Source organism: Pelodiscus sinensis, chromosome 8 (genome assembly GCF_052426305.1).
Source record: "Pelodiscus sinensis isolate ZL-2025 chromosome 8, ASM5242630v1, whole genome shotgun sequence".
Classification (NCBI taxonomy): domain Eukaryota; kingdom Metazoa; phylum Chordata; order Testudines; family Trionychidae; genus Pelodiscus; species Pelodiscus sinensis.
This window is the reverse complement of record NC_143059.1, coordinates 2187839-2201912: the sequence shown is the minus strand read 5'-3', so window position 1 is coordinate 2201912 and position 14074 is coordinate 2187839. Positions and strand designations below refer to the sequence as shown.

Below are 14074 nucleotides of genomic sequence, written 5' to 3'. Positions count from 1 at the left end.
TGAGATGAGCTGGCCTCAGGCTCCCCTCCCCGGCTCTGCTCTCTGCGTGGGGCAGGGCCCCATTTGCCACTCCTGAGGGGAGACACTGAAGGACTTGCTCGCGCAGCGTCGCTGCCTGGCCGCTGGCCGTTCCCAAGCCCGTCGGCGCCCCACCAAAGCCCCGCCGCCGGGACCGGCTCAGGGTCCCTGAGGAGCCGTACAGCAGAGCTTCCCTCGTGGGGCACAGAAGCGGGCCTGGCCACCTCTTCCGCCAGCTGAGTGCCTCTGCCCCCTAAGCAGGCCAGCTGCTGGTGGGAGTGTGGGGCTGGGCTGGCGAGGGCGTGTACAGATGGGGCAGTGGGGGCGGGGGCGTGTACAGATGGGGCAATGGGGGCGGTGGATGCAGGGGGCTGTGGGCATGTGCGGAGGCAGGGGGGCGGGGGTGTGTACAGATGGGGGCACTGGGGGTGGCGGATGCAGGGGGCTGTGGGCATGTGCGGAGGCAGGGGGGCGGGGGTGTGTACAGATGGGGGCAGTGGGGGCGGTGGATGCAGGGGCCGTGGACACGTGCGGAGGCAGGGGGTGCTGGGGGCGTGTACACATGGGGCAGCGGGGCCGTGGACGCGTGCGGAGGCAGGGGGCGCTGGGGGCGTGTACACATGGGGCAGCGGGGCCGTGGACGCGTGCGGAGGCAGGGGGTGCTGGGGGGGCGTGTACACATGGGGCAGCGGGGCCGTGGACGCGTGCGGAGGCAGGGGGTGCTGGGGGCGTGTACCCATGGGGCAGCGGGGCCGTGGACGCGTGCGGAGGCAGGGGGTGCTGGGGGCGTGTACTCATGGGGCAGCGGGGCCATGGACGCGTGCGGAGGCAGGGAGTGCTGGGGGCGTGTACACATGGGGCAGCGGGGCCGTGGACGCGTGCGGAGGCAGGGGGTGCTGGGGGGGCGTGTACACATGGGGCAGCGGGGCCGTGGACACGTGCGGAGGCAGAAGGTGCTGGGGGGGCGCGTGCGGAGGCAGGGCGTGTGTGCAGATGGGACACGGGGGGTGGCGTGCACACGGGCACGAGCGCTCCGGAGGAAAGAGGAGCTGCCCCGGGTTGGCACAGGCTTTGCTGCGTGCCAGGTGTGAGGCGAGGGGAGCCGGGCTGGGTACAGCTGGCGGCAGGAAAGAGGCTGCTGGCCCGAGAGGACGGGGCGGCGCCAGGCAGGCGTTCGGCCACGTGACTGTTGGCAGCTCAGAACTGGGGCACCAGCCGTGCTGGCTCCCCTGGGCCCATTACACGCGGCTGCTGCAGGGGCTCAGCTGTCCCCTGCGCCCGTAGGGCCGCCGCTCTGCTCTGCTCAGCCGCCTGCCCCGCTGGTGGCTCTGTGCCCCCGGGGCCTGGTGCTGAGGGTGGCTGGTAACTTGCTCGTGCTGGGCTTCCCTTCCGGCAGCTGGTCCCAGGGTCTACGTTCGGCTGTGGCTAGCCTGGGGCCCTTTGAGTCCCTGGGAGCAGCCTGGGCTCCGGGACAGGCCTGCTTGGGGAGAAGAGAACGACTGAGCCGCTGCCTTCTCCCTGGGTCATTTCCCTTCATACCACCTGCCCTTGCCTGGAGCGATGGCTGCCATTCCCGCACTTGTCCAGCAGGAGGCGCTCGACAGTCCCGCTGCAGGCCGGTGACCCTGCCTTTCCTTCTCGCCCACAGTGCGCAAGCAAGAGATCATTAAGATAACGGAGCAGCTGATCGAAGCCATCAACAACGGAGACTTTGAGGCGTACACGTACGTCCGGTGTCCCCGGGCGCTGAGGTTCTCCGGGGCAGCCTGTGGGGGAGTCGGGGGGCTGTGGCCAGGGCAGACACAGGCACCCTGCGGTCCAGGGCCCCGGCAGAAGGGGGATGGAAGGAGATAGGACTGAGGGACAGACGCCAGCGTGGCAGGCTTGACCGGAGCACAGCCCAGAAAGAAACCCGCCGGCTCTGGGAAGGCAACGTAGGGCCTTGGCTCCAGACCAGTGGCGTCTGAGCAAGCCCCGGGAGCTGGCAGCACGGCGCACGGCCCCTGAGCGGGAGGGGGGGGGGCTGTGAGAGCCGGCGGCATGGCCCCTGGGGGGGTCCGTGAGAGACGGCGCATGGCCCCGGGGGGGGGGGGTCTGTGAGAGACGGCGCACGGCCCCTGGGCAGGGGGGGGGGTCCGTGAGAGACGGCGCACAGCCCCTGGGGGGGGGGTCCGTGAGAGACGGCGCACGGCCCCTGGGCGGGGGGGGGGTCCGTGAGAGACGGCGCACAGCTCCTGGGGGTGGGGGGTCCGTGAGAGACGGCGCACGGCCCCTGGGTGGGGGGGGGGTCCGTGAGAGACGGCGCACGGCCCCTGGGCAGGGGGGGGGGGTCTGTGAGAGACGGCGCACGGCCCCTGGGCGGGGGGGGGGGTCCGTGAGAGACGGCGCACGGCCCCTGGGCGGGGGGGGGGGGTCTGTGAGAGACGGCGCACGGCCCCTGGGCGGGGGGGGGGGGTCTGTGACAGACGGCGCACGGCCCCTGGGCGGGGGGGGGGGGTCTGTGAGAGACGGCGCACGGCCCCTGGGCAGGGGGGGGGTCCGTGAGAGACGGCGCACGGCCCCGGGGGGGGGGGGGGTCCGTGAGAGACGGCGCACGGCCCCTGGGCAGGGGGGGGGTCCGTGAGAGACGGCGCATGGCCCCTGGGTGGGGGGGGGGTCCGTGAGAGACGGCGCACGGCCCCTGGGCAGGGGGGGGGGTCCGTGAGAGACGGCGCATGGCCCCTGGGTGGGGGGGGGGGGGTCCGTGAGAGACGGCGCACGGCCCCTGGGGGGGGGGGGGTCCGTGAGAGACGGCGCACGGCCCCTGGGCAGGGGGGGGGGTCCGTGAGAGACGGCGCATGGCCCCTGGGTGGGGGGGGGGGGTCCGTGAGAGACGGCGCACGGCCCCTGGGCAGGGGGGGGGTCCGTGAGAGACGGCGCATGGCCCCTGGGTGGGGGGGGGGGGTCCGTGAGAGACGGCGCACGGCCCCTGGGGGGGGGGGGTCCGTGAGAGATGGCGCACGGCCCCTGGGCAGGGGGGGGGGTCCGTGAGAGACGGCGCATGGCCCCTGGGTGGGGGGGGGTCCGTGAGAGACGGCGCACGGCCCCTGGGCAGGGGGGGGGGTCTGTGAGAGACGGCGCACGGCCCCTGGGCAGGGGGGGGGGGGGGTCTGTGAGAGACGGCGCACGGCCCCTGGGTGGGGGGGGGTCCGTGAGAGACGGCGCACAGCTCCTGGGCGGGGGGGGGGTCCGTGAGAGACGGCGCACGGCCCCTGGGCAGGGGGGGGGGTCTGTGAGAGACGGCGCACGGCCCCTGGGCGGGGGGGGGGTCTGTGAGAGACGGCGCACGGCCCCTGGGCGGGGGGGGGGGGGGGTCCGTGAGAGACGGCGCACGGCCCCGGGGGGGGGGTCCGTGAGAGACGGCGCATGGCCCCTGGGTGGGGGGGGGTCCGTGAGAGACGGCGCACGGCCCCAGGGCGGGGGGGGGGGTCCGTGAGAGACGGCGCACGGCCCCTGGGCAGGGGGGGGGGTCTGTGAGAGACGGCGCACGGCCCCTGGGTGGGGGGGGGTCCGTGAGAGACGGCGCACGGCCCCGGGGGGGGGGGGTCCGTGAGAGACGGCGCATGGCCCCTGGGTGGGGGGGGGGGTCCGTGAGAGACGGCGCATGGCCCCTGGGGGGGGTCCGTGAGAGCCGCGAAGGGTAAAGCCTCAGGTTTCTCTTGCAGGAAGATCTGTGACCCGGGCCTGACCTCGTTTGAACCCGAAGCGCTGGGCAACCTCGTGGAGGGGATGGATTTCCACAAGTTTTACTTTGAGAACTGTGAGTGGGCGGGTTGCGGCAGCCTGGGGCGGGGCTGGGAGTGCGGGCACGAGGTGCCTTGGCAGCATCGCCGGTGGCGGCTGGGTTTCCAGGCAGCGTGCTGGCTCACCAGTCCGGGGAACCTGCCCAGCCGCCGGGCCGGCAGATCATCGCTCTTTGCAGTCGGGCCCCAGAATGTCTCCAGGCCAAGGCCCCACACACCCGCTGGCTCTCAGGCAGCTGGGTCAGGGACACCGTGTCTGCGGCTGTGAAGGCAACAGGCAAATGCCCTGGGGCGGGGTTGTCCTTGCTGTGGCTTCCTGTCCTGCCTCCATCCCCAAAAGGACAAGGGACGTGGCCGGGCTTGAGGACGGGCCCCCTTCGCACGAGGTGCCTCGCGGTTTGCACAGCAGCTGTGCTGGCTGAGCTGCAGGCAGGGCTCTGAGGAGGGGGCGTGACGTGAGTGGGCTCTGCCTGGGGGGGAGCAGGAAGGAGGACGCGGGTGTGGCGGGTGACGCACGAGGCTCCCCTTGCTGAGGACGTGATGCCAATGGCTTTGCCTGTTGCCCCAGTGCTGTCCAAGAACAGCAAGCCGATCCACACCACCATCCTGAACCCCCACGTCCACGTCATCGGCGAAGACGCCGCCTGCATCGCCTACATCCGCCTGACGCAGTACATCGACGGCCAGGGCCGGCCCCGCACCACGCAGTCTGAGGAGACCCGCGTCTGGCACCGCCGCGACGGCAAGTGGCTGAACGTGCACTATCACTGCTCGGGGGCCCCGGCTGCGCCGCTCCAGTGAGGCTCCAACACAGGTGTGTCCATGGCAGAAGCCCTGAGCGTTGTGTGACCGGGGCGCTGAGGGGTGGCTGTTTGCTAGCGGGCTGCAGGTGCAGCGGAGCTAAGACAGTCAAACGTTTCCCGCACCCTCGCCAGAGCACCTACAACCCTCTCTCCACCCCACTTCCCCTTTCCCCGGCCGTGTGCCGTAGGGAGGGGATGGGCTGGCTCTTGGGGAAGATAGCCGAGGGATGTGCGGGGCCGCTGGGCACGGACCGGGGGACTCAGGTTAGACGATAGGCCCCGGCATTGGACTACAGAGCGTTGAGGGGAGGGGCATTCCCTGGCTGCAGTGTGCTGAGATCCACCTCTCTGGTCCTGGGGGGGGGGGGGGGACATTCCCTGGCTGCAGTGTGCTGAGATCCACCTCTCTGGTCCTGGGGGGGGGACATTCCCTGGCTGCAGTGTGCTGAGATCCACCTCTCTGATCCTGGGGGGGGACGTTCCCTGGCTGCAGTGTGCTGAGATCCACCTCTCTGGTCCTGGGGGGGGGGGGGGGGGACATTCCCTGGCTGCAGTGTGCTGAGATCCACCTCTCTGGTCCTGGGGGGGGACATTCCCTGGCTGCAGTGTGCTGAGATCCACCTCTCTGGTCCTGGGGGGGGACATTCCCTGGCTGCAGTGTGCTGAGATCCACCTCTCTGGTCCTGGGGGGGGGACATTCCCTGGCTGCAGTGTGCTGAGATCCACCTCTCTGGTCCTGGGGGAGGGACATTCCCTGGCTGCAGTGTGCTGAGATCCACCTCTCTGGTCCTGGGGGGGGGACATTCCCTGGCTGCAGTGTGCTGAGATCCACCTCTCTGGTCCTGGGGGGGGGGACATTCCCTGGCTGCAGTGTGCTGAGATCCACCTCTCTGGTCCTGGGGGAGGGACATTCCCTGGCTGCAGTGTGCTGAGATCCACCTCTCTGGTCCTGGGGGGGGGACATTCCCTGGCTGCAGTGTGCTGAGATCCACCTCTCTGATCCTGGGGGGGGGACATTCCCTGGCTGCAGTGTGCTGAGATCCACCTCTCTGGTCCTGGGGGGGGGGGGGACATTCCCTGGCTGCAGTGTGCTGAGATCCACCTCTCTGGTCCTGGGGGAGGGACATTCCCTGGCTGCAGTGTGCTGAGATCCACCTCTCTGGTCCTGGGGGAGGGACATTCCCTGGGCGCAGGCAAGTCCCATTTTCAGGCAGAAGGTGTGAAGAGCTCTTGGGAAGTGATTTCGAGTTGGGGGAGGGCTGCCTGAAGAGAAAGTAGATCAGAGATGGATCTTTTCTACCGGTGTCCATCCCGCACAGGCACAGAACCGGGCAAAAAGCAGACAGACATTATGGGGCGGACAGTCTGAGATCCCAGAGGTAAAACTGCGGGAAAGCGACAGGGTGTTAGACCGAGGTGCTGAATACAATTAGGTAGGACCCCCCCAAATTCATGGCCCATTCGGTCATAGGATTTTAAAAATGGTAAATTTCATGCTGTATTTCAGTGTGAAATGTCCGGGTGGTATTGGGGTCCTGCCCACAAGGCTGTTACATGGGCATCGCGGTGCCGCTCCCTGTACTTCTGCGGTGCTGCTGATAGCAGCCTGGCCTGCAGAGCGGGGCTGGGGAGCACCAGCTGCTGGCCAGGAGCCCTGGTCCGGAGGCAGTCAGCGCCAGCTGCAGTGCCAAGGTAAGGGTGGCCTGGCGTGGTATTGCCACCCTAACGTCTGCACTGTCTGCACAGCTGGGCTCTCAGCACTTGCCACTGTCAGGCCACCCAGCTCTGTTGGCAGCAGCGCAGAAGGAAGGTGGGGCAGTCCCTTGCTGCTGGCAGGGCGCTGCCTTCAGAGCTGGGCGTTTGGCCAAGAGCCGCTGCTGTCTGGCTCGCAAAGCAGTGCAGAGGAAGGGTGGCCATACCACAGCCCTGCTGCAGCTCCCTTTTGGGTCAGGACCCCAGTTGAGAGAGGCTTATCTCCCCTGGGAGATGCACAGGACAGAGTCAAAGCCTATTAAACCGATTTCCCGGGGAAGCCCACGTTTCATGGTCCGTTTTTCATGGCTGTGAGAGCCCTGTCTGCATAGCAGTGAGGCACCCAGCAAGCGTGGGCGAGCCGGCCTGGCAGCTCCGGGAGCATGGTGCAGTGCTAAGTCACTGGGAGTCTCGGACCTGCCTTATAAACAATCCAGCGAAGGACAGATGAGGTTGGAGAGGTAGGTGGGGAAGTTGCTTCGGAGCTTACCAATTCCCTAGTTGTAAGCAGGCAGTGTAGGGAGGACCACAGACTACAGTCTAGAGGGACACACATCCCAAGCCACAAGAACACAAGTAGACCAGTAGAGTATTAACACCAGCCTTCTAATCAGCAAAACGATTTGGAATGTACTGAGAGAAATGAAAGACACATAAAGCGAATGAAACACAATATTGGGCAACTTACACTGGCCACATGAAAAAAGCCAGCCATCACAGCGGAGCAACGTTTGACTGTCAATTGCTTGATGCCATCCAATAATTGCTGCTTGGAGCAGCTGATTTTGCTGGATACGCATTTGGCTCAGATAACGTCTTGAGGTTTATTTGTAGCCAGGCTGGTTTACCTACGTTTCTTGCTTTCTCTTGTGCTGAGGTGTCTCATGCCTTATGCCTCCTCTGGCGTGTGCCTCTGTAGCTGCTGTGCTGAGTCCAAGGATGGAAGTTTCCTAATGTTAGAATCTTTAGGCCTGGATTCCTCCTGTTTTCTAATGGGAGTGTCACTGGGTGAGGGGTGATGCGATTTCTTCTGCGAGGGCGTTGGACTTGGTAATACTGTGCTCACTGTTACTAAGTGGATCCTCTTCAGTCTAGTCCTGCGTACTGGGTAGGACAAGGGGCTTGCCTACTCTTAAAATGCCACCGTGGCCCAGCTGTACTGTTCCAGCTCCCTACACCAACGGGCGACCTTCTCCTCTCGATGTAGGTGCTCAGTCTCAGTCGATGGGAGAATTTTCCTGCTGACTTAGCACTGTCTGCACCAGGGGTAAGGGTGGTTTAACTGCATCATTCAAAGATGTGGGTTTTTCACAACCCTGAGCAGCAGGTGCACCAAACAAATTGCCTAATGTAGACGAGGCCGAAGTCAAGAATAGCTTCTCCTTCGGAGCGTTCTAGAGCAGTTCAGCTGTCCCGAAGAGGGTGGCAGGGCGCATGCATTATGCCGAGCAGCATGTCTGATGGGACCTGGGAAGGCGAAGATGGTGTGTGAAGAGCAAGTAGCCAGTGATACCAAAGCAGTAACAACGTCAGGATGCCGGGGGGGCGGCCTGTAGGAGCCTGGGAGGATCCACTAGCTTACCAGGGACAATGGGGAAGACGAGGATAGTGCAGAGAAGCAGAATGATTTCTTTACCCCAGGGCATGGGCCCTATCCTGCAGCTCCCCCTTTCCGGTAACACATCACACAATCCATTCCTCACCTGCGTGGGAAAAGTGGGAGGGAGTGCTGAAGGGCGGCTGCTTGTGGGGGGGCAGGGAGTTCATGACGAAGGCATCCAAGGTGAGGAGCAGCGGCGAGCACGAGGAGAGGTTGGTGAAAAGCGGCCAGTTGAACTGTTGACCGGAGGCCCGTTTCTAGCACAGCACGCTCAGGAAATCACTGCTAGAGGCGTCACTGAGGCCAGCAGCGTAGCAGAAAGAGCCTGCTGGTTTCGGTGGGTGCGGGGAACAGGCAAAGCTAGAGGCAGGGATCTAAACCCGCCTCTGCCAGGGCAGGAGCCAGCCTGTGACTCGGCGAGGAAGCAAGTGTCCCTCCAGGCAGGTCACTCCATCCCCACGCGCTTGGGGCTGGGCTTTATTTCAGATGGTCTCCAGGTCTGACCTGGCCTAGTCGGGCAGCGCCTTCTGAGCTGCGCTCTCGCTGGCACGCTGGGATTCCGCTCCCCCTCTAACGCACGTGGGAGGGCTCCCTTCTGCTGTCACCGGCCCGCAGTGGAGTTGCAGGAATGGTGATTCTTCCTCCTGGAGCACGGGGTGGAAGGGAGGTGCGCTGCCCCGGCTCTGGCGCATGCTGTGTGCGCGAGGTGTCCTCTTGCATCATGACAGCGTTTTCTCCCTGCCTGGCATGCTGTGGGCAAGTCTCTATATACACTGTGCAACTAACTTTTGGCTTTGTTTCCCTTCCTTCTCCCACCCCCTTCTTCTCTCTCCTTTCTGGGTGGACACTGCCGCCTTCTGGCTGCAGCAGCTTTTGGAGATACTCAGCCGGAGGGCAATGTCTTCTTAGCGGCAGCTCTGGAGTGCCCGAGTCACAGCGACGGTCGTATCCGTTCTGACGCTTAAAAAAAAATTAGAAGTTACAAACAGGCAGCAGCCAAATGCACGAAACCCTGCATGCATCTGATGCTCTGTGCGCTGCCGCCTCTCTGTTCTCCATGGATCCATCGTGTCTGTTTCTGCTGTACGAAGGTGTTTTTTAAATCTAAGAGAGACATGTTGTTTGTATTAATAAAATAAATAGGAATAATGATCAATAAATGACAGACTATCCAACACCCCCCTCCAGGGCTGACGAAATGGCATCAACTGGAGCATCTTTCAGAAACCGAGCGAGGGGGGAAGCAAAAGCGAAGGCGAGAGCACACGAGTGAGGAGAAGAGGAGAAGGCAGCTTGAGCAGCAGACTGCCGAACTCTGATCACAAGGCAAAGTGGAAGCTAACATTGCATTCAGGCTGTGCTGGGACTTGAATCGGTGAGAGGTGGCAAGGAGACCCTTGAGGGGCCTGGATGAAGAATGGGAGGGCAAGGTGGAAGAATGACACTTCTCCCCTTCGCACTGCCTAGCAGACTGACTTCAGTCCGAGTTTCTTCTTAAGTCTTCAGAGTGGTGCGGATGCGGCAGCATGCTGGCTGCTCAGCGCCGACAGACGTCCTAAAACCAAAACAGGCTGTTGAGTAAAAACCAAGGCTGGAACAGTGGACTGTAAAAAATGGCTTAAATAAAAATATAAATAGGAACTTGCTCTTGAGAGATCCTGGTTTGAGAAGTGGCCGCTCCGTGGCCAAACATGAAGGTTTGCACCCAGCTGAGAAAAGGAGCGTGACGAGCAAAGGTTTTAGCTGAAAAGGGTACATGTATGGGATTTTCTTTTATTGCTTTCTTTTTCTCGTAGTACATAGCTGGGATTCGCAGTGCTGCAGAACATGTGTTCCTTAGGAAGCAGATGAGAAAACTAAGTGTTATGTTCTTTCATGGAGACTCACGCATCCACCTCTGTATGATGCATCATTAGCCTGTGTTTTATATGAAATATATGCACCATAGAATTAAGGGGCTCACCAGCTTCCAGTTTGATTTTTTTGTTGTTGTTCTCTAGTAAAATAGCAGAGGGAGCTAACAACCAAGCGCAGGTGTTTCTCCCATCCCCGCATCTGTTTGTAAATGTCATGTGTCCTGGTGTTCTTCTGGATAGCTTTTCTGTTTCTTTATGGTAATATCGTAACTTATAAAACAGTCTGCTCAGAATCTCAGCAAACTGTAGGCAGAGGACCTCAGGCCTCATGAAACAGAGGGGGAAAGCAGGCCCTCTGATGCTTGTCCTTTGGGCAAACTCATCTTCCTTCCTTCATTTGCTAGGAGGAGAAGGTTGAATTATTTTAGCTTGCTATGAATTAATCCTGGCCCAGAGAAGCAAAAGGCCTTTTTACTAGACTCCTCTAGCACTAAGAAGCCCCATGATTTCTGTGGCCTGATCAAGAGGGGGGCAAGGACTTGGTCATTATTGTGGGATATTGATATGAGCATTTAATCCCTCCAATTACAAATCACTAAGTTTGGTCCTGGGGCCTTACAGTATGTTAGCGCTCCGCCTCAGAGGGACAGAGCAGACCGTGTATTTCAAGGGAAGGCAGCATTGCAATAGACAAGGGAAAGGGAGAGCTAGATCATCCTTGATCCTGGTTCAGTGGAACGGTGGGAAGGACCTGGGAGCTGCAGCTCTGCGTGGTGTTGCTCCCTTGCTGTGGAAATCCCTCCATGCCCCCTAGGTCAATCCCACACACGATTAGAGCAGCTAATCCAGGATGCGGGGAAAGGTCCATTCACATTTTCCCACAGTTTGTCTGGACAAATACTTTTCTTCTTTCCTCCACCGTCCCAACCACATGTGGGGGTGGAGTGGGAACTGAGACAGGAACGGGCGAACACTGGTTCCTACTGTTGGGGAACATGTTCAGAAGGGCATAAGCTAGTGAGTCAGGAAGAGAGGAAAAGTTTTGATATTTTATTCCAATTTGTTTTTAAAAAGCCACACAGAGAGCAAGCAGGACATTATAATTATGCAGTTTTTGAGGGAGAAATACAAAAAATTGTGCATGCCTTCTTCAGGTCTGATCTTTTCTCATCTTTTTACCTGATGATGATTAATGATTAAGCGACCCTCTGTATTTAGTATCTGCATCTTTCAGAGAAAACTTTTAAAAATGGATGGGTTTTGATTTTGCACTGGCTTGGAGACAAGCTCTTTGTTTATTCTTTTGAGTTAATGAGAACCTTAGCTTGGTATGGCCATTATCAGGCATAGCTATACACCTTTAGCATTCTTAATGTTCTCTTACGGGGCTAATATAAGCATCTATAGAATATATATTATAAATATCACATTTTAAACAGGAAATGGAAGGCACTTGATGCAGAATTTTTGCATGATATAGAAATAAAGTTAGCTAGTGTTTGTTTGGTCTGAATGTTGGTAGAATCTTCATAGCTTTGTTACAATGGAACCTTGAACTGAAGATATTTAATAAAATAACATTTAAACGGGGCGCAAAGTGGAATGGCATTTGTCTCTTCTCTGTACCATGGGACAATGTGGTCCAGAGGCTTTTGGCAGCGCTGGTTTTGGAGCAGCAGATGTAGGTGAGACGTTGGTCCACATGCAGGAAAATAGATGGTTGCTGACCTTCAGAAAAGATGTGGAATCCCAGCAGTGTGGCCCGGTCTCGTGTTGACATGCAGGGCACGGTGCAGGTATCCCTGCCTATGCCTTTGGAGGGAGGCTGGCTTGCTCACTTTGCCACAGCTGGAATAAGAGCACCACTGACAGCTGGGTCCTGGAAATTATCTGTCGGGGCTACTCCATAAGTTTCTTTCCTTATCTCCTCACCACCCTTCTAAACTCCGTAATGGACAATTTACCCTCAGGAGGCAGAGGAATCCCTTTTGCACTGAGGGGTGACAATGCACCCCACCTCTGTACCAAGGGAGAGGCCCTTAATTCCCAAGTTTCCATATCCCAAAGAAAGATGGAGGGTGAAAACCCATCTTGGACCTTCAGCTACTCAACATTTTTATTTGACAGCTGAAATTCAGACTGATTACGCTGGTCTCTCTCATCTCCTCCCCTCAGGAGGGAGTGTGGTTGGTAGCTCTCGGCAGGACAGATGCCTGTTTCCATGTAGATGTCCTAGTTTCACATCCTCCCCTTTGGGCTTGCTACAGCACCCAGCTAGTCACAGAATCTTTGCCACGGTAGTAGCCCAGATGCAATGCCAGGCTTTCTGGTGTTGCCATAGGTGGACAACTGGCTTCTTATAGGCCAGTTGTGTCAGGAAGGTGTCTGCAAAAGCATCACCTCAGCACCTCCTTGCTACCCTGTTTAGTCTCGTAAATGAAGAAAAGTCAGTTTTGTCACCCATCGTTTTCAGAGTATTCCTCCTCATGGACCTGAGTCCTAGCACCACTCCCAAACCACAACAGAGCGCCCGTGTCTTCCTCCATGCAGCCACATGCCGACCACACTCCACGTGGCTCCAATCAACCTACTGACTGAGCAGGGATTGCATTGAGTCCAATGTCCCTGTTCCCCTCCGAGCCCTCGGCTCCCTCGCTTAGTGATCCAGGCCAGGCACAGTCATGGTGGGGACCCTTGAGCCCCACCACCCGACAGACACTTCCCTTAGAGTGAGGTGCGCACCTGGACCCCAACAGGCAGGCTTGCCCCGGTACAGCAGTTCAGAGGCAGAGCGGATGAGCCCCTGCTCCTGGCTGTGATGTGAACAGGGCGGTGGCAATGTTTGACGTGCGTGGAGTGAGCGTATGAAGGGAAAGAAGCAGATGGAACTCCACGGCTCTGCAGCAATCTGCCCCTTCCCCTTGCAAGCCCTGAGAATTCTAAATTCCAGTTCCTGCTTGCTGGCTCCGTGTGGAAAGGTCCCATCGTCTCTTCCCAGGTGACCATGGCAGGATAGCCGGCTGGCTGCTCCGCCTGGCCCACCACAGAGCGTCGGGAGAGGAGTCTGGCCCCAGCATTCACATGGGCAGGCTTCCCAAAGCGTGTGCCAGGGGCTCTGAAGAGACACGCGGCAGCGGCGTGTGCTGGGGCAGTCACCTCACCCGGGTCTTCGTCTCCCACCTGCAAGACGATCTGATCCCTCCACTCTGTGCTGGTGTCCTTAGTCCAGAAGCAGTGGGCCCCTCTGTGCAATGTCGAGTTGCTGCTAGCCATATCACGCAGTGCCAGACACCTGCCAGCCTTCCTCGGGCAGACCCTTGCCAATGAACTGCACTGCCGCGTGCAACGTCCTCAGGACACTTGGCAGAGCAGTGACAAGCGAGGGATCCATCCCTTCTAAACACAAATGCCGGGGCGCATGGCAAAGAACGGCTGTTGAAAAAATGGCACAAAAGCTAGTCAGAAGCCAGTGGAGGGCTGGGCTGGGCCAGAAAGCAGTGCGTGGCGGGACACTTAGCACAGTCCCTAGAGGCGTCACAACCTGCCCTGCCTTCCCACAGCTGCTAGTGAGCGTTACTGCCCTCGCCGTGCATTGCAGTCAGTGGTGGTGCCCCAATGTGAGCGTGGTCCGTCACCAGGGGGCTAGTCTGACCAATGGACTGTATTCTGGCTTTTATGTCAACTTTGGGGTGTCAACATAAGTTTGGTCAACAAAACTTGCTAGTGTAGACAAAGCCTAAAATGTGCTGTAAATTGAGGAATCGGCCAGATATTAGCTCTCCAAAGACAACAGTAAGAAAATTAACCAATTCCTTTAGCACAAAAATCTGGGTTAATGTGGTGACAATAGTACATCAAACCTTGATTCGGGAACCAGTCCTCCCTTTACACCATTGATTCCTATGGGAAAAGAGGGTTTGACTTAACAACATTTCAATTTACGACCCAATTTATTCCTCAGACTTGTGCGGTAAGTCGGAGGACTCCCAGTACTCGCTCAGCCAGCTACTGTTCTCCATCTACTTAGGGAGAGTTGCCAGCTTTATCAGTCACATAGCCTGGCCTTAGACTCTGAGTGCGCACTGTATATCCAGGATGGCCCCGACAGGGTGCAACTTCAGAAGCATAATGTTCTTGATTCAGCATTTCAAGTCCTCTTGGTATCTTAGAAGCAGAGAGCCAGAAGGGTTTATAGCTTTATACAGAAACAGTTTGAAGTCTGGTGTGAAAAGACCCTTTAAGGGCCCCCAAATGCAATCAACG

At 59.4% G+C, this 14074-nt stretch overlaps 1 protein-coding gene across 15 annotated transcripts in view; it reads left to right on the top strand.

Annotated features, from left to right (window-relative positions):
- Positions 1-11402, top strand: part of CAMK2G (calcium/calmodulin dependent protein kinase II gamma) — an 80117-nt gene extending 68715 nt beyond the window's left edge. For 13 of the 15 annotated variants that reach the window (XM_075934612.2, XM_075934608.2, XM_075934614.2 and 10 more), the window contains 4 exons: positions 1667-1742; positions 3723-3817; positions 4369-4614; positions 8823-11402. In XM_075934612.2, coding sequence (XP_075790727.1) covers positions 1667-1742; positions 3723-3817; positions 4369-4601 — 404 coding nt within the window. In that variant the 3' untranslated portion in view covers positions 4602-4614; positions 8823-11402. The remainder of the gene's footprint in view (positions 1-1666; positions 1743-3722; positions 3818-4368; positions 4615-8822) is intronic. The other 2 variants (XM_075934609.2, XM_075934610.2) reach the window with 2 other exon arrangements.
- Positions 11403-14074: the final 2672 nt, after the last annotated feature.